This window comes from Mytilus galloprovincialis, chromosome 7 (assembly GCF_965363235.1).
Source record: "Mytilus galloprovincialis chromosome 7, xbMytGall1.hap1.1, whole genome shotgun sequence".
Classification (NCBI taxonomy): domain Eukaryota; kingdom Metazoa; phylum Mollusca; class Bivalvia; order Mytilida; family Mytilidae; genus Mytilus; species Mytilus galloprovincialis.
The window spans coordinates 35,341,315-35,365,352 of NC_134844.1; the positions used below are offsets into that span (position 1 = coordinate 35,341,315).

Consider the following 24,038-nt stretch of genomic DNA (forward strand, 5'->3'; position numbering starts at 1 on the left):
ATTTGACAGTTGATTACATTTTTACACAAGTAACTGATTGAGATATATAATCAGCTGTGGTTGGTTTTATTATAATATGAATACATACCTGCTTGATATTCAGCAGTGATTGCTTGTGTTGGTTTACTAGGATCTCCAGGTCCAGCTTCATTAATAGCTCTAATTCTGAACTGATACTGTTCTCCTTCTACCAAATCATTGACTTTACCATGTAGAGCATTAGCAGGAACTTCAGTAGCTGTTTCCCAGTCACCATGCCCTTTCTTTTTCTCTATTACATATCCTAGGATCTTTCCGCCACCATCTTTGGTTGGTTTTGTCCATGAAAGTTCAGCAGAGTTTGGAGTTATTTTGTCTAGATTTGGGGTACCAGGTGCACCAGCAGCAACTAAAATTAATGGACAATAAATAGTTACATTCATTTACAGTCGATTTCATTGAGTGTGTAGGTGAAGGTTATATCGTTGGTTAGCTTGCTTGCTTGCTGAACCATGAAGTCATTATTAGGTTAGGTAACCTACCCTCCTTTAAGAGTAGACTAGTCCGACAGATAACCAATCTATCTGTCTGTAGGACTAGGCTAGTTCCATACAAGGTAGTATACCTTACCTAATAATGACTTCAAGGTTCAGCTAGCAAGCAAGCTAACCGAAAATATTACCTTTACCTACACACTCAATGCAATTGGCTGTAAATATATTTCAAAAACATATATTTAGTCAATTTATTTTTTTCGTATATCCCACAATAGTTGAGCAAGAGCTTATCCAAGCTCCCATAAACATTAGATTTCTGCAGCCTATTTTTCTTTTTTTTCTAAATCTTATACTGTTGGACATTTAGTGACTAAAACTTAACCCCACACCCTATACCTAAAAAAAACTTTTTTATATGTTCTCTCTTGTCTATGAACAATTTAAAAACCAATATGTCATTGTAATGCACAGCTTGTTCTGTAACTACAAAAATAAGAGGTACACTTACATATTGGGTCTTTCACTGTATGTGGTTTAGTTGACTTGCTTGGTTTTCCAGTGCCTCCTTGGTTAACAGCTGATACACGGAATTCTAAAACTTGTCCTTCCTTCAATCCAAGAGCAGAAAATTTGGTGTCTGCAACTGGGAAGTTGTTAACAGGAACCCAGTCACCACCCTTGGGTCTCTTCTCAACAATATACCCTGAAATACAATATATTTTGAACTGTTATATTATGACACCTGAACAGCAATTCAACAATGGGACAAAGACGTATTTTTTTTAATTATAACTAAAGCTTAAATATGGAGTTTTAAGCCATAGTTCAAATAACATAGGTTTGGTATGTATGTTATAACTTAAAAAGGATACATCTATAAGTGCATTGATTTAGATTTTCATAGACTAAGACTTAGAAAACCATTGAGCCTTATAATTTTAAAATCTTCACATATATTAATAGTGTTGATGTTTTTCATGTTATTTCACTTGGTTATATGAGACAAATATTAAAAAATAAAAATTGTTATTATAAAATTAATGATGCTTCTACTTCTCTTTAAGTATTTCATCTTCAATAAGAATTAAAAATAAAATGTTTTGATGCATATGAAGTGCTTTTCTAGATTAGCCTTCATCAGAAATGTAACCCAAAAATTTTAAAGTCAAAGGTTTATAAATACTTTATAGGTTTATGACTAATAGTGATCTTAACTATTTACCAATTCATCTAAGGTTAATTTTGCTTGATGAGTTAGAAACTTAGTTTTTTTTTTGCAATTTAAAATATGAAGTTTTAAAACTCACCTGAAATATCAGCACCACCATCAAAATCTGGTTTCTTCCAGACCAAATCACATGAGTTCTTATCAAATCTGTCAATCTCGAGATCTTTAGGTGCATCAGGTGTGTCTAAAAATTAAAAAAAAACCTTTTAAGCTGTTGAATCATTATTATTGGTTGTATACCAATTTTCATGGGTTTTGTGGGTATATGTGAACCAATAATTCAAATTTTCGACAAAAAATATATTTTCAATATGTTTTGTGTACAGAGAGTTGCAAAAATACAAAATCAAACATAAACGAATATGCAAGATTTCAGCAATCCATGAAAATAAATGAATCCACAGTGACCTGTTACTTTTGGTCCAAACTAAAGTTCACCAATAAATTGAAGATAATTACTAAAAACTTGTCACATTGTAATCACAGAATAGAATATGTTCCCAATGGTAGTACAAAAGTGTAGATTTTCAGTTATTCTACATGGCATTATAACTAAATGTCACAAATATCAAATGTGGATTGGGGATTTGAAAAAAAGAAGAAGGGGACACCCTAGCAAGACAAGGTCACAATTGGGACTTGTAAAGGATATGCATCAATCATATTTGTAATTCCATAAAGGGGGACCAGGTTAACTTGCTATTTTGCAAAGAAAAAAGTAAAAAAAAAAATTGCCAGATGACTTTCAAATCTAATTGATCATAACTTACTGATCAATAAGTTTAATTAAACTTACCAAATGGATTCTTAGCCAGTATGGATTTATCTGTTTCCAGTGGGGCACCAGCACCATATTTATTTTCAGCCTTGACACGGAATTTGTATTTCTTTCCTTCTTTTAATCCTTTGACTGGATGAGCTGTTCCATTAACAAGTCCTGGAACTTTTTCCCAGAAGTCTTTGCCATCTTCACATTTCTCAACAACATAGCCTAAAGAAAAATATATAAGTAATAAAAATGTGTATTTGTGAAGAGTTGCTTACATCAATTTGGGATTTGGAAGTCACAATTATCCGTCTTACTGGGTCTTTGGATGTTATTTCCAACTAACAGAACAATCTCAAAAAGATCAAAACTAATTTTCATATATCCCTGAAACTTGACAGCGATAGCACATTTTTTCTATCAATAATTTAAAAACATAACTTGAAAACATTTTTTCTAACATAGTTTAGTCATTCGTTATTTCCAACTTTGTAGAAATAACAAGATGTGGTATGAGTGGCATTGAGACAAAACTTTATCCAAGTCACAATGTGTAAAAAGTAAACAATTGTAGATTAAAGTACGGCCTTCAACACTGAGCCTTGGCTCACACTGAAGAGCAAGTATTTACCTGTAACTTCAGCACCACCGTTATCAGCTGGTGGGTTCCATGAAAGTCTACACATGTCAGCAAATACATCACTAACAGCCAAAGGTCCTTCTGGTGCTCCAGGCTTGTCTGTAAAGTAGTAAACAAAACATTATATAACAGTATTGTCTTAAAATATTAAATATCAATATGGTCATCCCATGAATTCTCCAGTTCTTGAAGTTAATCCTTTCCTAAAATGGGGTCAGTTTCGCTGTGTGTGATGCATAAGTAGAAAGCCACATCATAATACTATTGGGATGTAAAATCTGATGCCTAATGTAATGAGATTACCATCATCTCTGTACGTTGAAATATTCAACAATTCTCTTGGAGGGAACAGTATGCAGCCTGTTGCAAGGCAAAATGTCTATCATTTTCCAACAAACCATATTTTTCATTTTGCTATGAAAATTTACCATTCTCATTCAGGATAGCCTATGTAGTAGGACCTATTTATTGTATTAATTTCTAATTTGTTCACATCCAAGAAAGCATGAAATAATTTCCAGGGGACATTTCAAAAACAACAATCAATCAATCATTTTATTATCAATATGTTGTTTACTTTCTTTAGTGGGTAGCTGTCATTGATTATCATCCTACATCTTTTAATAAGTTTTTTTCCTAAATGTGTGAATCATTTTATAATTTTATAGTAAATAGTAATTTTACTCACCTAGGACAATAACATTAACATCAGCTGACATTGATCCACTTTCGTTAGTGACAGTGATGGTGTATTTGCCTGTGTCTCCTCTTTCTGCTTTGTCAACATGGAGTTTAGCATCCTCCTCGGAGCTTGTGCACTTAGCCTAGAAAGATAATACTGATTGTTTATAAAATATTTTTCTAATGGATTCTTTTTTACATGCTGCGATCAAATCCTAAGAAGTATCAGAAATGATATGCATTTAAGAATGTTTTCATAATCTATAACATTATAAATACTGTAAAACGCAAAACTTTTGCATGCATTTATCATAGAAACTGTTGAGAAGAACAAAACTGTGGGATTAATTATTGAGATTTTCCCGTAATCTGCATGCATGTCAGATATATGAATGCCAGGCCTTATTATTGAGATACTCACCCTTTCTCATTATTTGCAATAATAAAAACCTCCCAATAATTTTAAAAAAGATTGTTCATAATGGTAGTACTAATCCTCAAAGAAAACGAAACTTAAAACAGATGAAGACAAATCTCTTACCCTATTATCAACAGGTCTTCCATTCTTCTCCCATGAGACAGTAGGTGTAGGTGTACCACTGACACCAACAGGGATATCCAGGGGTTCTCCTGCCTTTACACGGATCTCATTAGCACCAAACAAACCATCTAGACTCACTTTTGGTGCCTCTGTTCATTAAAAACACAAAATTTCATTAATTACTATCTACAAGAAATGTGTAATCTAAACTCTTATCTTGATTTTCATTCAGAAGTGAACTAAAGGATTCCTACTACTGTAAATTCACAAATTATTGCATGCATTTATTATTGCGATTTTGTCATTTTAGACTTAAATGCGATTTTAATTTTTACGATTTTAAGAAAAATCCTGTTTAATTAATATAAAATATTTCAAAATGCGAGTTTGAATTATTGCGTTTACAATTCTGTCGCATTTTTCGCAATAATAAAAACCTCGCCATAATTTCTGAATTTACAGTAATCTAGCTGCCAAGTAAAACCATATATTAATCATGGAAGGCATTGCAAGATCTTTTGTAGGGTTGTATCTAACAAAAGACTAACATGCAGAATTATCTTAATGTTTAAGGACTAAGCCATTAGGGCAAGCTTCTGAAATGTGGAAAAGACTCTGTAAATAAATGAAATATGGGTGATCCTTAACAAAACAGCGACATAATCTGTAAGGTATCATTGTATATAAAATAAATATATGCAATCATTTAAAGATGTCTTGACTAGAACTTTTTTTGTATAAATATATATTTCATAGAGAGTTATGAGTATTTCTGTCTTTAAACACCCTTTTAACTCCTCTTTGTCTGATAAAGACTCATTAGCGTACCAACCTTTTTCTGGTTTAGCCTGTATGACTTTAGATGCCACACTAGGTTCTGATGGTCCAGCATCATTGATGGCAACAACTCTGTATTCATATTCCTTCTCTTTGCCAACTTTGTTGTCATCATATTCACAAGTCTACAAGAAAAAGTAAGTTAGGAAATTGAAGTTGTTTTCTTGTGACTAATTGTGATTTTACATTTTTTTTTCTTATTTTTATATTTTTTGGGTGAAATAAAATGATTCATATGTATTTAAAACATACATTTTTAAAATATAAAAGATAAATAGAAATTCTACAACTGCATTTAGTGTGAGACCATATTTATCCACATGAGACAGTTAAATTTTCAATCTAAAACTGGAAGCTTGCTGAGCATTTCAAATATATTTTAAATTCAAATGTGGCAATGATGTGTTATTTCTATGTAACGTCATCTGGCATGGTCACCTTTTTCATGACATTGCTAAAGGAAATTCAGAGGAGAGTAAGAAAGAACATTTGATGTCATAATCAATCTGAACCAATGAAAACTGAGATCAAATGAACGAACAAAAGTAGTAAGAATTAATGTTATATACAAATAGACAAAATTATCATTAACCATTAAAATTCCTTCAAATTTGTTATTTTTCTTTATTCATTAATTAACAAGTCATTTAACCCACTTACTGTGATAGGTTCTTTGTTGATTTTAGCCCATCTGTTGGTTTTTGGTTCTTTCCTCTCCACGTCATATGACTTGACTGGGTTACCTCCATCATTTTCTGGTGGCTCCCATTTCATCTTGATGTGGGTACGGTCCCTGTCTACACATTTAGGTTGTCCTGGTGGGAATGGTTCATCTGCAAACAAATATAAATCGTCTTTTTCACAATGTTCGATTTCCATAGGACTATAATTAGCTAGTTACAAACTGTCACAGATGCTCAAGTACATATGTAAAGTGGATATATAAAAGTAGGAAGATGTGGTATGATTGCCAATCAGATAACTTTCCACAAGAGACCAAATGACAAAGAATTAACAACTACAGGTCACGGTATGGCCTTCAAGAATGAGGTATCAATTGTAAAAGGCATTCTTAGAAAAATTGAAACTTGTACAGAATTTTAATACTAATACAGATTGAAAACTTTTTAGTATTTTTGTAATTAAACCTGTCTTATCTTAATGGAAGTCTTCTGTCCCAAAGATTAAGACAAGGTGTGATATGAGAGGTTTCAAATTCTTTTGATTTGTCAAAATTAATAAAAGGAGGAGTAAATTGTGTAACTAGAATAATGCTGGTGGTTTTTTTTTTTATTAGGGAAAATAAATTACAAATTACAATCATTCCTACACTGTGTTTTATTTGAAAATCTTTGACATTGTCACAATGCTTTAAACAAGGAATTATTTGAATCTGGAATAATTTTTGAATTCAAGAAAATTGATCAGAATTGATAATTCCTTGTTTTAAGCATTGTGACAATATACACAAATGTGTCAGCTGTATGTCAGTTTCTGAATTAAAATGCTAAATTATGCATATATTTCATCTCATGTATGAACAAATGACCAATAAAGTAACTTCTATTTACCATATGGTTTTTTGGCGATTATTGGTTTTGTTTCCAAAGGTTCACTGTTTCCATTTTGACTCATTGCTGCGACACGGAACTTATATTCTTGTCCTTCCTTTAGTTTAGGTACTGTTACTTTAGTGCCCTTTACTCCTTCTCTGACTGGTTCCCATTGTCCCTTCTTAGTATCCATCTTCTCTATCTTGTAGCCACTGAAATATAAACATTGATATAAACTCACATGATGCTTTTAACTTTAAATTATGTCTGTTTTTAGATATTGTCCATTGTATGTTATCTATCCTCTGATAACTATCCAATAATGATAATAGATTTTACACCATCCAATAATGATAATAGATTTTACACCATCCAATAATGATAATAGATTTTACACCATCCAATAATTTGATTTGACTATAAATTCATGATACAAGTCCAGATTTGCTTGAGGTTTACTCCTAAACTTATATCTTATTCCTGTTGTTGCATAAAAACAAACAAAAATGTTTACAAAATTCAAAATATGTGAAGCTATCTTTGTTGCATGAACTAAAGGAGATCTTCGTAAACAATTACAGCAGTCATAGTAAATTGAAAGGCATATAGAAAGGGTTTAAAAGAAGGACGAAAGATACCAGAGGGACAGTCAAACTCATTTAACATATGATATAGGTTTTTTTTCATTGTTGAAGGCCATACAGTTGCCTATAATTGCTTAGATCCACTGCATTTGAACTTAGTGGATAGTTGTCTCATTGGCAATCATACCACATCTCATTACTCTTATATGTACTGTACTCACTCTATAGGAGAACCTCCATGATCTTCAGGTTCACCCCATTCAAGTGTTGCACTCTCGGCTGTAATGTTAGACACCTTAATGGGACCTTTAGGCATGCTGGGTGGACCTATAAAAAATAATAAATAAAGATTTATCCTATAGAATGAAAGTTTCCACAACAACAATAATTGTCTAATCTTTTAATTCTTTTTCTGTTATGGTCTTTTACTTAAGAAATGAATACTGTGAATTCATTTATTTTCATGGGTATTAATTTTCATGGATTGGTGAAAACTTTTTATGGATATTTAATTTTGTGGTTTTGCCAATACCTGCATATAAAGCCGAATGAAAATGTGTTATTGGTTGAACATTTGAATTGATGGTTCACCTGCACCTACAAAACCCACGAAAAATTTGTATCCAACAAATAATAATGAATCCACAGAAATGAAAATTCTAATTCTTTTAAAAACAATTTGGTGAAAATTGCAAGGTGATAGGTTTCACAAGAATGCAAACTCACAGTTTAGATTTTTACTTTTTATTCAATTTTTAAAAAAAAATATAACATATACTATTCAGATGCCTAAATAAAGCATAGATAAATCATTTCAAATTCAAAGTTTTTGAAAATAATATACAATTACTGTCTTTGGATGAGGTAAATATGCGGTTTTATTGACTTTTGAAAAAGTGATATTCACTGAGGCCGAGGGCCGAAGTGAATATCAGTTTTTCAAAAGTCAATAAAACCCCATATTTACCGAAACAAAAGACAGTAATTGTTTTATTCCATAGTCCGAGAGAAGAAAATGTATCTAATGACAAATATATACCAATTTTTTTTTTTACATGAAACATTTTACCATAACGTTGCATGTAAAAGCGTGTGACGTTTAGCGCGGTGAATAACACTTTCTCAGGTGAATATGCTTTTTTATTCAAAATCCAATTCATATAGAGAAACCTACTAAAATAATACCAATATGGAATAACATATTTTATTGCTTTTAAAAATAACTATAAAAGCTATGTCTTTTGAAGTTCTTACCTAGAACAACAACCTCGACATCAGCTGTATCAGATCCATGTTTGTTAGTCACTGTAACATTGTACATAGCAGTATCCTTCCTTGATGGTTCTTTACAGGTCAAGGTTGATTTCTTCTCGGTCTTATTATCAATAGAAATATGGTCAGATGGTTCAAGAGGTTCTTCTTTCTTGTCCTGAAAAATGTCCAATTTACAAATAATTACTATCTAAAATTTTCAAGAAATATATACTTTAAAATATTGATAAAATGATACTCGCTCCATCTTTTCTAAAATGTATCACAAGTCTTCAATTAACTCATAAAAAAAAATCCCCCAAAAATAATCATCATAGAATGATTTAAAAGATGTACTATCATGGCTAAATTTTTTTTTATATAGATTTGGGTAAATTTTTTCTTTTTTCTTTCTTTGAGTCAAAATTTCAAATATGCAAAGCACTTACAATTGATCTTTATCTGGCGAAAAAAATCTGTTTATAATTATTTTTGTGTTACTTTTTCAATTTTTGTCAAATATATCTATGTACGAATTAAATGTGAAAGTGAGGTAAATTTATATGATCTTAAGAAGACAGGACCTTTTCATAAGGGGAAAAAATTTGAAAATACATCAATAAATAAAATTCAAATGTGGAAAAACACAGCCTTGAAAAACTTTCAGGACCTTCTGTTTAAAGATAATGTATTAAATATGTTAAATATGTTATTGTACAAAGTAAAAGACAACAAAACTGCAATAAATTATTTTATTTAGTAAATAACATTTCATAATTAATACTTTTTTTCATTTTAGGTAAAGTAAGTAATAGTAGTGAAATAATCTAATAAAAATAAAGGTATTAAAATAAATGATATACAAAAATTACAACATATTAGGACATAAACTAAAAATCAAATAAAATTTTATTTTTTTATTTTAAGCAACATAAGTAATAGTAGTAAAAAATAAGTAAATAAACAAAAAAAACATTATCTTATCATCTATAAAACCAAAAAAAACTACCTGTTTATTCATGCCTTGCTGAAAATATCAAAATAAAAATAATTACAATAAGGGAGACAACTAGATTTGATCTCTGTTGATGACTGATCTCTTTTGCTTTTTCTCATAAATAGAGAATATTATGTAACAACATAATACAATGCATTATAACAGATCATGGAGGCATCACAAGAGATCAAATTGTGGTAACTATAGACTACTGTGATGACATATTTCTATACAAATAACCAGTACATTTTCTACTGTACTACTTTGATATACTAGGGAAGATAAGTGTTATACTGTGCTTAATAAGATATAATTATAATTCATTCAAAAACCTGAAGCATTTTTGTTCTCTTTTTCCTTTGATATGAAATTGAAAGATGTGGTATGAGACAACTCTCCACCAAATAATGTAAAAAAAAATATCGCAATTCGAAATGAAATAATCATTTTATATTTCTCCTGAAACTTTAATTGATGTTAAAACCCCTTGCTGAAATATTTTTCCCAAAGCTTTTGAACCTTTGATGACTATTTAAGCACAATAAAACACTAGTACACATCATATACAACATTATATACAACACAGGAGATATACATGGAATACTTACTACCTTTGATGGATCCTAGGATAGAGGTTAAAGGCCATTATCATGCATAGAAATACTACACAATATAGTACATAAAATGGAACATGGAATCACTTGGCTGTTTATAGTTCAAATTTGAGATTGATTTGGTATATACAGAAAGGAAAGGAGATGTAAAGTGTCCAGGGCTTTGGAAAACAAACAAATCAATGTTGGAGGAGAAATTCACTCAAAACATACACATATCAGTTAATATAGATGAATTTAAATAAAGTATCAATTCCTTATTTAACTGTATTTAAAATATGGATGCATATATGAACACGTTTTTATCAACAGTAAATCTACCTTTAAAAAAACATGAAATTTTCTCTTAACCAACTGCTCAGCAAAACATTCACACTATAAGACTTCTTTTTTTTTTATCACACTGATGAATTATATGTCATGTTAAAAATAAGGACTGGCCTCGCATTTATAAAACTTAATCTATACTAACCAGTCCCTTTTTCTTCCATTCAATCTTTGGTGTTGGTTCACCAATGTACTCTACAGGAATTGTGAAATCTTTTCCTACTTTGACACGGATTGGTTTCAAGTCATCCTTGTTCATAATTCTTGGTTTAACTAGAAAAAATATTGCTCACATTGAAAAGCAATGCATATTTTCCTTTAGTTTCTTACCACTTTACTAAAATAATCTAAAAAATTACTCCTATCTTATAACACACATGCACCAATGGGGTGTGTTTGGTACTAAACACTTGTTTAACCCTGCAATGTGCCAATCCCTAGGCAAGACACTCAACAGCCAAAAGTGGTTGTTCTTAGATACATATTGGTGCTAATGCCTATTAAGAATTCACCATTAATGCCAGATTATTCATAGTCTCTATTATATGTATTGACATATTGTCGAGGCTCTTGCAATATAGAGCTTGCCATATGATATTGATGCACACCTTCTGTTAAAGACCTTATGTTGGTATCTAAATGTCTATGAATGTTTTAAGTGTTAGATTGCTAACTTATAAACATATATCTCCTTTTTTTTGTCGTCATTAAAATCAAATGGAACATTGAAGAATGTTCATTGCAAGAATATGAAGACCAGCATTGAAATCTCAAACCAATAAACTAGTGACACATTTCTAAATAGTTACCTCTCCTTGACTTGGTAAGAACAGGTGGTGTAGCTTCACTAGGTTCTGATTTACCAGCCTTGTTAACAGCACTAACACGGAAAATATATTCTCTGTTCTCAGTAAGGCCACTGACAGTTCCAACTCTCTTATCTCCAGGAACTTCAATGCCCTATAATTGTATACAAAAGTTATTTTAGAATTTATGCATGAACAAATAACAGGGATGTGATTTTGGCTAGAAATGAACCTATCTAAAAGTCTTAAAATTAACTAAAATACCCCCAATCAAAAGATCCATTTTCTACCCACAATTTTTCATTGATTGATGTTTGCTTAACGTCCAGTGCCAATAAATTTTTGGTTATCTTTGTTGTTGGGCCACTGCCTACATCCCACATCTCCTGTTTTCATATTTATAACATACAGGCTAATTAAATGGCTAAGAATTGTATTTCAAAATTGAAACTTCAAAACTCTAAGAACTGTTCTAATTTATTAATAAATGAGATCCATAATGCCAAGATTGATAAAGGGGTGTGTGTGTGTGTAGGACTATAACTGTTTTAAGCCAACCATATTTAAAGTCTGGCTATCTTGACCATGTAAAACATGTAATGTCCTTGTTTTTGCAATCTTTACAGTGGATGTCACTTGGGTGTTGATATTGAGTGTTGAACCGTCCAATATTTTTGTGATAGTTGTGTAATATCTCTTTTATAGATATCTGAATTGTAGGTTACAATTTATCATACAATGTTTTTAATTTTATCTTTAAATACTTACAGGTACCCATTCTGGTCTATGTTTCTCACATTTCTCAATGACATATTTCTCAATAGGAGCTCCACCATCATTAATTGGTGGCTTCCATCCAATTTCTACATAGTCCTTGTCATAATCCTCCACATTTGTATCTTGTGGTGGGTCAGATGGATCTAGTATACAAATTAGGCAATATTTAAAATTTGCATAATAGCAATTATAACATTGCCATAAATGTCATGTCATTCACTTATGTCTCGTAAAAATGTATGTATGCACTGTAGTTTGAACACCATAAAGATCAATAAGAAAAATAGAAAAAACAAATTCAAAATTATATGATTTTTCAATTATGTCAAAAGATGCATCACATATATTTCTTTAATTTCTTGAAATTGCAATGTATGTCCATTATATGCACTACAATAAAGGGATATTCAATCTCAAGTTGTTTTTTATGGATGAGTTACACCCGTTGACTCTAGTTAAATTGGTGTTCAAGACATCATCAAATATCGGTTCTTACTGTGGCGTAAGCATTGTGAAAGGAAATGTATAGGAAAACATGAAAATGCACAAGTTTGAAACTTGTCTATTATCCAAAGGATTGATTAGGAAGATGAAATCCTATAAGCAATGATATTTAACCTACCCCATGGATCTTTGGCAATAATTTCACCATCAGCCAAGAGTGGTTCACTGGTACCCTGTTCGTTGACAGCTCTGACACGGAACTGATAACGATGTCCTTCCTTCAAGCCTGTAACATCCACTTCCAAATCTTCAGTAGTACAAACTTGTTCAAATTTGTCGGAGTCTTTTTCTGAATCCTTCATTTCTACGATATAATGTTTGATTGGTGATCCACCATCATCTTTTGGTCTGTCCCAGAGAAGAGCACATTTATCAGCAAACACATCAACAACATCCAATGGTTCTCCTGGACGACCAGGTACATCTGAAAACCAAAAGTATAACTAATGAATATCAATATATTAGTGTCATCTTCATTTATCAACACTAAACTAATATGGTTTAATAATTTTTGTTGGATACCAATTTCGTTGTTTTTGTTAGTATGAGATAACCACAAATTCAAATGTTCAACGAATAACAAATTTTTCAAAGGCTTTGTATGCAGAGGTTGGTAAAACCATGAAATAAAATATCCACAAATGCAAGTTTTCAGCAATCCACAAAATTGATACCCACTATAATAAAAGAATCCATGAACATATTCATTAACTACCTAAGCTAGTTTAAACTACTATAAGAATCTTTTTCACAACTTTAGTCTATTAGTTCTGCTGAAATTCAGAACTAAGAAATGGATAGAAAGTCAATTTCATATTAACAAATTTGTATGGTAGCAATACAATACGTAATACTATCATAAAAAACATGTTCCAGATATAAGAAGATGTAGTTAGAGTGCCAATGAGACAACTCTATCTTACAAGTCACAATCGGTTAATGCAAATCAAAGTACAGTCTGCAACACAGAGCCTTGGCTCACACCGAAAACAGCAAACTATAAAATAGAAAACCATTGGTCTAATTTATATAAAAAACAAAAAACACTTAAGAATCACATCATCTAACAACAACTAATGAACACCAGGTTTCTGACTTATATTTAGATTTCTTTTTTAGAGGTATAGTTAATACATGTAATACAGGAAATTATTGATTATAATTCAAACCTTACCCAAAACCCTGACAGGAATAGGAATGACCTCTGATCCGACCTCATTTGTAAGAGTCAGTTCATACTGTCCAGTATCACCTCTCTGTGCATCTGGGATACGGATGCTGGCCAGGGTATCAGTCATTCTGATATCTGTATCTGCCTCACTAAGTGGATTACCATCTTTTTTCCAGTGCCCCGAAGGCATGGGTACACCAATGAATGGGATACCGATCTCAATCACCTCACCCTTCTTTACAATAATCTCCTCTGGTATGTCTTTGGCATTTATCTGTGGTGGTTTGGGTACTGTTAGAAAAAATAACAGGTTTTTAACAATTACGATGCTAAATTAATCTGTGTAAAAATCCCATGCACTAAAATTTACCAAAATAGTTGTGTTTTAACATAAAATCTGATTAAGTACAGGGGTTTCATAATCTTTCATATTGACTTGTACTTTTTCAATTGGAAGTTGGTACTTTTCAATACAATCTATGAATACCTTATATATAAAATTTCAAGTACTAATCAGTATCACAGAAAGGTAATGTATGACCTTATTTAGCATTAACTTATAATTACTTACATTCATCAACGATGACTTCACATTTGGAAGATCTTTCTCCAACTTGACAAGCATATTGTCCAGCATCTTCTCTGGTCAGATTTTTAATAACAATCTTATATAATTCTCCTTTCCTTGTTACTTCTAAACGACTGTAAAGTAAAATTATATAAAACTGTAGCATGGTAGAATAGACAGGTAATTTACATAATGCTACTTTTTATTCAACATTTTAAATATGACCTACTATCATGATGTACTGAGCAAGAGAAGAAATATTTTAAAAGAATCCCTGTTTACTTTAACTTAAGGTGGTATGGGTGTCTTCCTCCATCTTGGATTGTAAAAAACAGAGAATCAAAGGTCCAGATTTTCCACCAAAATTTGATGCAGGAATGCAGATGTTTGATGTACATTTTCATTTAAAAGTACCAATTTATAAGAATATAACTTCTAAATATTGATATTTTTGCAAATGTTAATTATTTTTGGTTGTTTTTATTTTTTTTAAAAATTGGCATTTTAAGGGGAGGTAACTCTAAAAAAGTGCATTTTCTGAAGGATTCTGTATGGAATTTTCCTATTTTGTATTTTAGCCGGAAAAAACGTACGGTGACCCTATCTTTCCTTTTCATATTCTCAAAGCAGTGTCTGAAAGCTATCTTTTCCTGAAGTATTTAACAATTCTATCATTTTGTTTAGTTTCTAATCACAAAATGGTGTTTTTTCCTGTATAATCCATACAAAATGTGTCATTTTGTCCCGTCCTGTAGCTTGAGAAAATGCGCGGTGACCTATCATTTTTATTATATTTTTCAAAATGTATCAATAGATACACCGTTTTGGCAAAGTATGAACAAATTCTATCATTTTTATTTTAGACTCCCATACCACCTTAACAATAACCACAATAAAACAAAAGTATTTCATAAGCTTTGGACTGCTTCCCGTTTAAAGTCAAAGTTTTTTTTTAAATAGTCAAATACATAAAATATTCTATTTTCTATATATATAAAACATTGGTGTATACATACGGATCATCCTTATTGATTGGCTCCCCATCTTTAAGCCATTTGACAGGTTGGTTATGAGGATTAGAAGCCTTACATTCTAATACAAGGGTTCCTTTCTCTCTTTCTCTCTTGTTTTCCAACTTCTTGAAGAATTTGACATCAGCTGTTTAGATAAAAAATGCTTCATATGCAATGTAACTCAAATAGTACCAAGAATAAGCTGACATGAGAGAAGAGAAATGAGACATAATGTACTTTTAACCATTTTGATCATGACATTCTGTCAGCCAAAGATTTATGATCTTGTTATTTGCTGCAACTTTATTTAAAAACTGCATATTAAGTTATCATCTTTTACTTCAAGTTTCTATAAAGAAAGCATGATCTTTGATATGAAACCAACAGCAATAAAAGTGCTGTTACTTTGCTTTAACCCTTTCCTCCATAATGATGCCTTTGACACCACCCCCTTTACTCCATAATGTCGCCTTTTGATGCCTGTGTAGTGCCTCAGTTAAAACATTCTCCTACGAAAAATCTGTATCAGACCTAATAAAATTTGTGTCTATTCATGAGAATATACGACTGAAATTTCATTAATGAAATATTTGTTTTCCCAATGCATTAAGACTTTAAACCTGACAAATTTTTTTATATATTGAAAAAATCCTATGCAAATCAAGTATGTTAAAAAAAAAATCTATGGAGGAAAGGGTTAAGTGTGTTTTTTTGTTGTCGATTTGCATGTACTGGTTTTGTGTCATGGATAGATACCATACATCCTTTATTTTTTCTATTATTTTATTTATTAAATGGATTAGAAAGACTCCATTTGGTTAGTAATCAATGAGACAACTTACGTTCTACAAACAGATTTGCAGTAGTTTCTTTGTCCAGGACTTTACAGGTGTAGGGTCCATCATCCTTTGAGTGACAGTTCTTAACAACAAGACGTCTCTTGAAACCATCTACTTGTATTTCATACTTTCCACCAGATGTTAGTTCCTAATATGAAAACAAGTGAAGACAAAAATGAGTAATGGGAAGTTATAGTAAATACATATACTGTGGATTCATTTATTTATGTGGATATCACTTTTTGTGGATTGAGGAAAACTTGAACTTAATGAATATTTGATTTAGTGATTTTGCCAATCTCTGCATAATTAAAATATAGAAATTTTGAGTAACATTTGATTTTCAGGTTCACAGTCATGTTCCCACAAAATCCATGAAAAATAGGTATCCAATGAATAATAATGAATCCACGGTACTATCATACTGCAAGTGATTCTCTTTGTCCCATCAGGTCTGTTGATTCAATATGGTACAGACTTGCTAGAACATTTAAATTAACAAACTCTACTGTACAAGTATTTCATGTAAAAATATGAGCAAGTTATAAAACACAAATGTATAGCAAATACTTTAGTTTTAACTTTTAATTTGCAAACAAAAGTAACTTAAAACTTTATATAATAAGCCTGCATAAATTAACTTCAGTAAAGCAGAGCAAATAAATAGTTGACATAAAACTGTTAAAAAATCTGATAGAAAATAAAAACCAAATTTACGTTTTTTGTTTTAATGCTTCATATTCATTAGAAAGGCTATCTAATGTGTAAATCTACTCATATCATTCTTTTTAATGGATCATAAAGCTATAATTAGGTTTGAAAGTAAAGCTATGAAGAAAATAAAACTAAAGGTTGGAGTAATAGTGGTATACTGGCTTAAAAATGAAAATAGGGGGAAACAGAAAGGACACTGAAAGTTGGAGTAGTGGTTTACTAGCTTTAAAAGGAATATAGGAGGAAAGAGATGGGAAAGTGAAAAGCTATTGCAAATCTACTGGTTCGGTGGCTTAGAAAGGAGTACTAAACTGAAATAAAACAAATTTACAAGATTTTCTTTATTATTTTCAAAGATGAGGTTCTAATTATGTAAAAGCAACAACAAAAAAGTGGATGGAAAAAAATCCAGACTTCTTTGAAGAATAAAAATATTGAAATAAAACGCAGGTTGACAGAAGTATGAATAAAATATATAAACTGAAATGATTCAAAACAGAAAGAGGAAGGAAAAAATAAAAAAAATACAAAATTTAGGAATTTTTTTGGAGCATTAAAATATGGATATATAATGCAGTTAAACGAAAATAAGATTAAAATATAAACAGAAATGGTTGCTTTAATATTCAGTATTAAGTTATATGGTATTTGATTTCACTTTAAAACATTGTTATACATATTACTTAGTAATTGTGATAATTTAATATCTTCATTTTTATAGTATTTAAAGGGGAGATAAGCCACTTTTTTTTACTGTTCTTTAAGAAAGATTCAGATTAATTGTAGTCTAAAAGTTATTCTATCAAGATTGACAGAGGCTGCAAAGTTTTTCCTTTCTATTGTTTGTATTCCTGGACAAAATTGATGAACAGATTTTTTTTTAACATTAACGTTAACAAAGTATATAAAAAAGAAGATGTGGTAAATTGTAAATGAGACAACTTTTAACAAGAGACCAAATGTCACAGAAATTATAAACCAAAATAAATTATACAGCCTTCAACAATGAGCAAAGCCTTACAGCCTCTGTTTAGGAATGGAAGGTAATACTACAGCCTGTCACTACACCAGAGGTACTACACCTTAACTTACCTTCACTTTGTTCTAGAAAATCATTATACATACAGTACGAACATTTATAATGCAAGGCCAATATAAACCAATACAACAGCTTCTTAATATCTTAGTAAAACTATTTCATTGACCCATTTTTCCCCTTTTGTCAATTTTTTTAGCACTAAACCCCCAACCAAAAACAGATAAAAGTTATATGACCACAGCATCTTGCAAATCTACCACAGTCTTTTATTTTTAACTGAGTAATGCAGAACAGCATCATATAATCAATAAAAATGGCTTAAGAATCAATTTTTATTGGCCTAAACAAAATCATGGTGGAATCACTAAAATGTTTGGGATGTGTGTGTGAGCTGGTAGGAACAGAATGTGATGGAATCAATGGTGACATGATCATATTGTGATTTGGTAATTGGATCTTTCAATGCAGGTCAATGTTGTTGAATGGTTGTTTGTAAGGTTAAATAAAAAAGTAGTTTTCTTTGATTTTTTTTTTTTTTACATTAAAATATTGTTTTTTCAGCTATGAGACATGAACATTTTGTAAAACATACACCTGTTTGCAAGTAATCAAACTTTAAAATAACACATCTTCATCTATCACTTATACTTTTACTAAGCAAACTTAAGCATAATGTCTCAGAAGCACTTTTTTTCATATTAATAATGCATAGTAGTATAAAGAGTAAAATGGAACCAACAATAATTTCTCCTCCAAGATGAAACAGTTATCGAAGTACAGTTGACATATATGTTTCTGTTTTTTTGCTTTGAAGTTTCATTTAAACCGTTCATTAACCATTTTCATAAATGCACTGGTGTTCTCTAAGAAAAGTATGGGACTTCCATAACATTGGAATTGTATTCATGCTTGTCTGACCTTATATCACAATATACATACCTTGTCATTTCTAAACCACTTAACCTCAGCCTCAGGATCGTTGACATCACATTCAAATGTTGCTCTGTCTCTTTCTATACCTTCAACATCATCTAACAACTTCATGAAGTCCCATTCAGGATCTGAAAAATAAATGCACACAATATAAGTATTACTGTTTGTAGATAGAATTGCAGTAAAAAAACTCATGCAAATTCAAAATATATATTTATTGACTTGTGTTGTTCTTTTGAACAAGATGATGATTCTCAGTCCATCAGGTAAAAATTTGTGGAAAGATTTCCATGGGACCTATATCTTTATCTATATAGAAGTACATTAATACCAGTTTTAGAAGGATAAGTAAAAGGATCAAGGAAAATATAATACCTTTCTAATACGAAGTGTCTAAAATGCAAATCTATATAAAAAGCATCTGCTCATACAAAATGTAATGATTACAAATCTCAAATCCCTGTATTTTGTGCTCATTATCAATCAGATTGACTGTATTTGTTTGAAAAATATTGCTTAAATCTCCTATTTACATACCCATTTCTTTGCCTCCGTTTAATCTTATATCATACAAACTGATGCTTTAGAAATTCCAGCAGTGAAGTTGGAATGGAGCAATGTTCATTCAAACAACAATCATTTAAATAGATCTCAAAATATTCTTAGCAGATTTGATTAATTGCAAGTAAATGTGTATACACTTAAGCAGTTTTGCAATAGCATTCTTTAAACTTGATTAATTTCAATGAAGGTTTATATAAAGTCTATAAACATCAGGTTTAATACTGTTACTGGAATGTCTGAATTGGTAAACCTAAATAACTTAAATTAAACACAAAGGTTTAGTTGAAAATTCAAATAAACAATGGCATCCAAACATCTTTACTTTGATTACATTTTGGGCAACATATATTACATAAGAATTAAATTACCTTTTTAATCTACAGATATCACAGATTACAAAAATAGCTGACATATGATGAAAAATACTTATGTTTCTTATTATTTTTAATAAAAATAAATCATATATATGAAATGAGTGTAGAACTTGATTGTGCTGTGGTTAACCTTCATCAGGAATGTTTCAACCCAAAATTTGTCGCTGAGAATGAACAGCAAAATTTTAAAAACAGTATAAGAAAGTACAAAAGCTTAAGCTGACACTTGATTATATTTCATGGTACTGTCTATATCTCACTAGCCATGGGTTATCACCCAGTCCCTTGGAGAGGAGGGGACTGGATCATAATCCTTGGCTAGAGAAGATGTATTTTGTCTATGGATAATTTTAGTGAGGATTATTAAATACTTCACACAGAATCATTAGTTTAACAATTTCTAATGTAAATATCTATATGTATTTCTAGAAACTTAAGATTTTTTACAATAACATTCTACTACAACAGGAATTATAATAATTTTCTCATATTTTTTTTTATTGTGGAAGATTCACAATACATGTACTAAATGCTTACTCTTCATTTCTTAGAAATGCAAAAGAAAATGGTTCCCTATCAATAGGAGTATTGCAATGGTTTTAATGCTGATAAATTGTATTTCAGAGAAGAAACTAGTGTTTGGTTCAATCTTTTTTTTTTTTACATCTTTTAAAAACTAACCTGTGACTTTAAACTGGCAAGTAGTTTTAGCATCACCACAAGTACATGTGTACTCAGCTTCGTCATCTGGCTGGCAGTCTTTGATTCGGAGGATACAGCGGTTCTCACGACGTTGGATCTCCATTTTACCTGATTGGTACTATGAAATACAATCAAAGTTATAAAATTATTGAGAACAATTATAACTTTAGATCCAAAATATCTAATCCCATGAAATCACCACTACTACTGAATTCTTTACAAAATCCTATGTGAAAGTACTCAAATTATATCACATTTTATTTATCTGGTGCCCTAACTTGTGTAAATCTGTGAAAGAATTGGCACCAGTAGATCATATAGATCTTACAAAGAACTAAAATAATAAACGATTAGAAAAGATTTGTACTAAATTAGATTCAACAACAATTTATCTACAAATCTAGCTGAGCATTGATAAAATTAGCTTCTAATATTGATAGCAATCAAATGTTGGAATGTTTTCTAATATAATACATCTTAAACAAAACATCTAAGTTCATCAAAATACAACTTCAAATATATTTGATAATGCATATGAATTTCTGCAAAAAGATTGAATGATAAAATTTTGAAATGCTTATAAAATTAACATTAATGATATAAAAGTTATATCTCTTTCTTCATCATGATCATTGTGTTCATAAAAATGATAAGAAAGAAAATAGACAGAGATTACCAAGTATTTCAACATCTCAAGATTTTGATGTGAGCCAGCATGGCATGGTTCATATTTCACAAACATTTATCTTTTATTCATAGAATTCAATTACTTTTTATAACAAACAAATTCAGAATTGTTTTGTTTGTTTTCATCTTGAAAATTATGATTGTTATTTTGAACAAAGCCAAAACCCTCAACTACACTTTAGCTGTTCTGTTCTGAAGCAAAACAAATAAATGATCTTTACTTTTTTATTTATCCCAAAACAATTTCTTTTGTAAAATGTACTCAAAGTTATAGTACATTGTCATGTCTAAGACTTTCTTTTGAAATAAGGATGACTTCTTTAAAATAATTATGGTGCAATTTGAGAACACTATATATATTTTGGCTATATTTTATACTAATTATAATTTATACAGCAAAGATATCCAAGTATTAAAAGCTGTTCCTGAAATTAATGTGTGTTAATGATTGGCAAAGTTTTAAAATAAAAATATAATGAAAGTGAAATAAATTATCAAGTTCAGGAGCAGATATAAATGATGGGGGAAAAAGAGAAAATATGTGTATGTGTGATATGGTTTCTGGAAGGGAATTTGAATGGCAGCAACATGGCAATATAATACAATAGATAAGGCAATAAGAAAATAATCTGTGCAATTATGGTCATTTATAAGTGAAGCTGTATAACTTTAGCAGGTGCTTGTAAACTAAAATATGGAATATAGGCCATAGCTCATGATCTACTTGGAGTTCAGTAGATAGTTTTTCCTTGAAATAAGGTTGATGTAAAATATAAAGGTTGTAGGCTATACATAATTTTGAGGGTTGGGATTTATTCAGTAAAGTTCTATACCTCTGGATCACCTTTCTTTGGAATCTACAATGAATGCAACAAAGAACACAATATGTTAATATTTAGAACCATGCTATTTCAGTCAAATCTATATACAGTACATTTGCACCAACTCAGAACATCTGATATCAGAATGAGATTTAAGTGAACAATTGTCATTCTCAATTTTACTAATCACACTCAGAGAAATAAACTAGAGGCTCTAAAGAGCCTGTGTCGCTCACCTTGGTCTATGTGCATATTAAACAAAGGACACAGATGGATTCATGAAAAAATTGTGTTTTGGTGATGGTGATGTGTTTGTAGATATTACTTTACTGAACACTCTTGCTGTTTACCATATATCTATCTATAATGCACTTAGCCCAGTAGTAATAGAGAAAAAAAAATGTAAAAATTTACCGAAATTTACAAAATTTATGAAAATTGTTAAAAATTGACTGTAAAGGGCAATAACTCCTTAATAGGTCAATTGACCATTTTGGTCACGTTGACTTATTGTTAGGTCTTACTTTGCTGTCCATTATTGCTGTTACAGTTTATCTCTATCTATAATAATATTGGAGATAATAACCAAAAACGGCAAAATTTCCTTAAAATTACCAGTTTAGGGGCAGCAACCCAACAACCAGTTGTCCTATTCATCTGAAAATTTCAGGGCAAATAGATCTTGACTTGATAAACATTTTCAATCGTCAAATTTGCTCTAAATGCTTTGGTTACAGAGCTATAAGCCCAAATCTACATTTTACCCCTATGTTCTATTTTTAGCTATGGCAGCCATCTTGGTTTGCTGGCCGGGTCACCGGACACATTTTTTAAACTAAATACCCAAATGATGATTGTTTGGTTAAATGTGGCCAAGTAGTTTCAGAGGAAAAGACTTTTGTAAAAGATTACAAAAATTTAAGAAAAAATGGTAAAATTGACTATAAAGGGCAATAACTCCTTAATTAAGGTGTCAACTGACCATTTTGGTCGTGTTGAATTATTTGTAGATCTTACTTTGATGAACATTATTGCTGTTTAGTTTATCTCTATCTATAATAATATTCAAGATAATAACCAAAAACGGCAAAATTTCATTAAAATTACAAATTCAGGGGCAGCAACCCCAACAACTGGTTATCCGATTAATAAGCCAAAGCTGAGTTATAAGCCAAAATCTACATTTCACACCTATGTTCTATCTTTAGTCATGGGGCCATCTTTGGTTGATTGGCCGGGTCACTGGACACATTTTTTGAACTAGATACCCCAATGATGATTGTGGCCAGTTTAGTTAAATTTGGCACAGTAGTTTCAGAAGAGAAGATTTTTGTAAAAGTTAACAGACAACGCCAGACAACGGACGACAGACGACGGGCGCCAAGTGATGAGAAAAGCTCACTTGGCCCTTTGGGCCAGGTGAGCTAAAAAGGGATGAAAAAAATATATTGAACTTTTTAAATACCGTAGTAAAATAAATAACAAATAGTCCATTAATGAATTCTCTAAATATGTGTAATCCAGTACATTTCGTACGAAACTAGATTTCTCTTTAATATCAGTACTTTTAAACTTTATTTGACATTTCTATTGAAATATTTTAAAATTTTAAAATAAACTACAAAGGATAAAAAATTGACAAGAATATTTCATTCAATAATCTTTCTGAATAACCAAACAATAAATATTTCCTTATTGAACTTTTATTTCAAATCTCCCTATGAAGACAATTAAATGTTTTAATAGAATATTTAATGACGTCTTTTTCACCATAACACATGCCTAAGTGTGACTTTAGTCTCTGCCTTAGAAACCAATTTGATCATCCATTGAACCACAAAGTATCAGATATACACTAAGCTAGATAAAATTTCACAATAACAGTTTAACATTGACATACAGGCATTGTTATATTTACCTTTAATTAAAATTTTAATTTAAGAGAGGCCATAAAGGGGTTATAAATTCATCAAAAATGAAATTTCTTCTAAAAATTACGACTAACTAAAAAAGAAGAATTTTGAGCATTGT

At 30.7% G+C, this 24,038-nt stretch overlaps 1 protein-coding gene across 3 annotated transcripts in view; it reads right to left on the reverse strand.

Annotated features, from left to right (window-relative positions):
* Positions 1 to 24,038, reverse strand: part of LOC143082869 (twitchin-like) — a 140,357-nt gene that overhangs the window by 48,103 nt on the left and 68,216 nt on the right. Inside the window, exons 28-51 of one of the 3 annotated variants that reach the window (XM_076258834.1) lie at positions 22,020 to 22,043; positions 20,479 to 20,617; positions 18,866 to 18,987; positions 16,177 to 16,321; positions 15,338 to 15,479; positions 14,325 to 14,455; positions 13,757 to 14,044; positions 12,701 to 13,006; positions 12,070 to 12,221; positions 11,305 to 11,455; positions 10,641 to 10,768; positions 10,163 to 10,177; positions 8,561 to 8,735; positions 7,528 to 7,633; positions 6,741 to 6,934; positions 5,830 to 6,002; positions 5,165 to 5,294; positions 4,333 to 4,481; positions 3,799 to 3,934; positions 3,102 to 3,209; positions 2,501 to 2,695; positions 1,784 to 1,888; positions 985 to 1,179; positions 89 to 388 (exon numbers count right to left, since the gene is read on the reverse strand). In XM_076258834.1, coding sequence (XP_076114949.1) covers positions 89 to 388; positions 985 to 1,179; positions 1,784 to 1,888; positions 2,501 to 2,695; positions 3,102 to 3,209; positions 3,799 to 3,934; positions 4,333 to 4,481; positions 5,165 to 5,294; positions 5,830 to 6,002; positions 6,741 to 6,934; positions 7,528 to 7,633; positions 8,561 to 8,735; positions 10,163 to 10,177; positions 10,641 to 10,768; positions 11,305 to 11,455; positions 12,070 to 12,221; positions 12,701 to 13,006; positions 13,757 to 14,044; positions 14,325 to 14,455; positions 15,338 to 15,479; positions 16,177 to 16,321; positions 18,866 to 18,987; positions 20,479 to 20,617; positions 22,020 to 22,043 — 3,709 coding nt within the window. The remainder of the gene's footprint in view (positions 1 to 88; positions 389 to 984; positions 1,180 to 1,783; positions 1,889 to 2,500; positions 2,696 to 3,101; positions 3,210 to 3,798; positions 3,935 to 4,332; positions 4,482 to 5,164; positions 5,295 to 5,829; positions 6,003 to 6,740; positions 6,935 to 7,527; positions 7,634 to 8,560; positions 8,736 to 10,162; positions 10,178 to 10,640; positions 10,769 to 11,304; positions 11,456 to 12,069; positions 12,222 to 12,700; positions 13,007 to 13,756; positions 14,045 to 14,324; positions 14,456 to 15,337; positions 15,480 to 16,176; positions 16,322 to 18,865; positions 18,988 to 20,478; positions 20,618 to 22,019; positions 22,044 to 24,038) is intronic. The other 2 variants (XM_076258833.1, XM_076258835.1) reach the window with 2 other exon arrangements.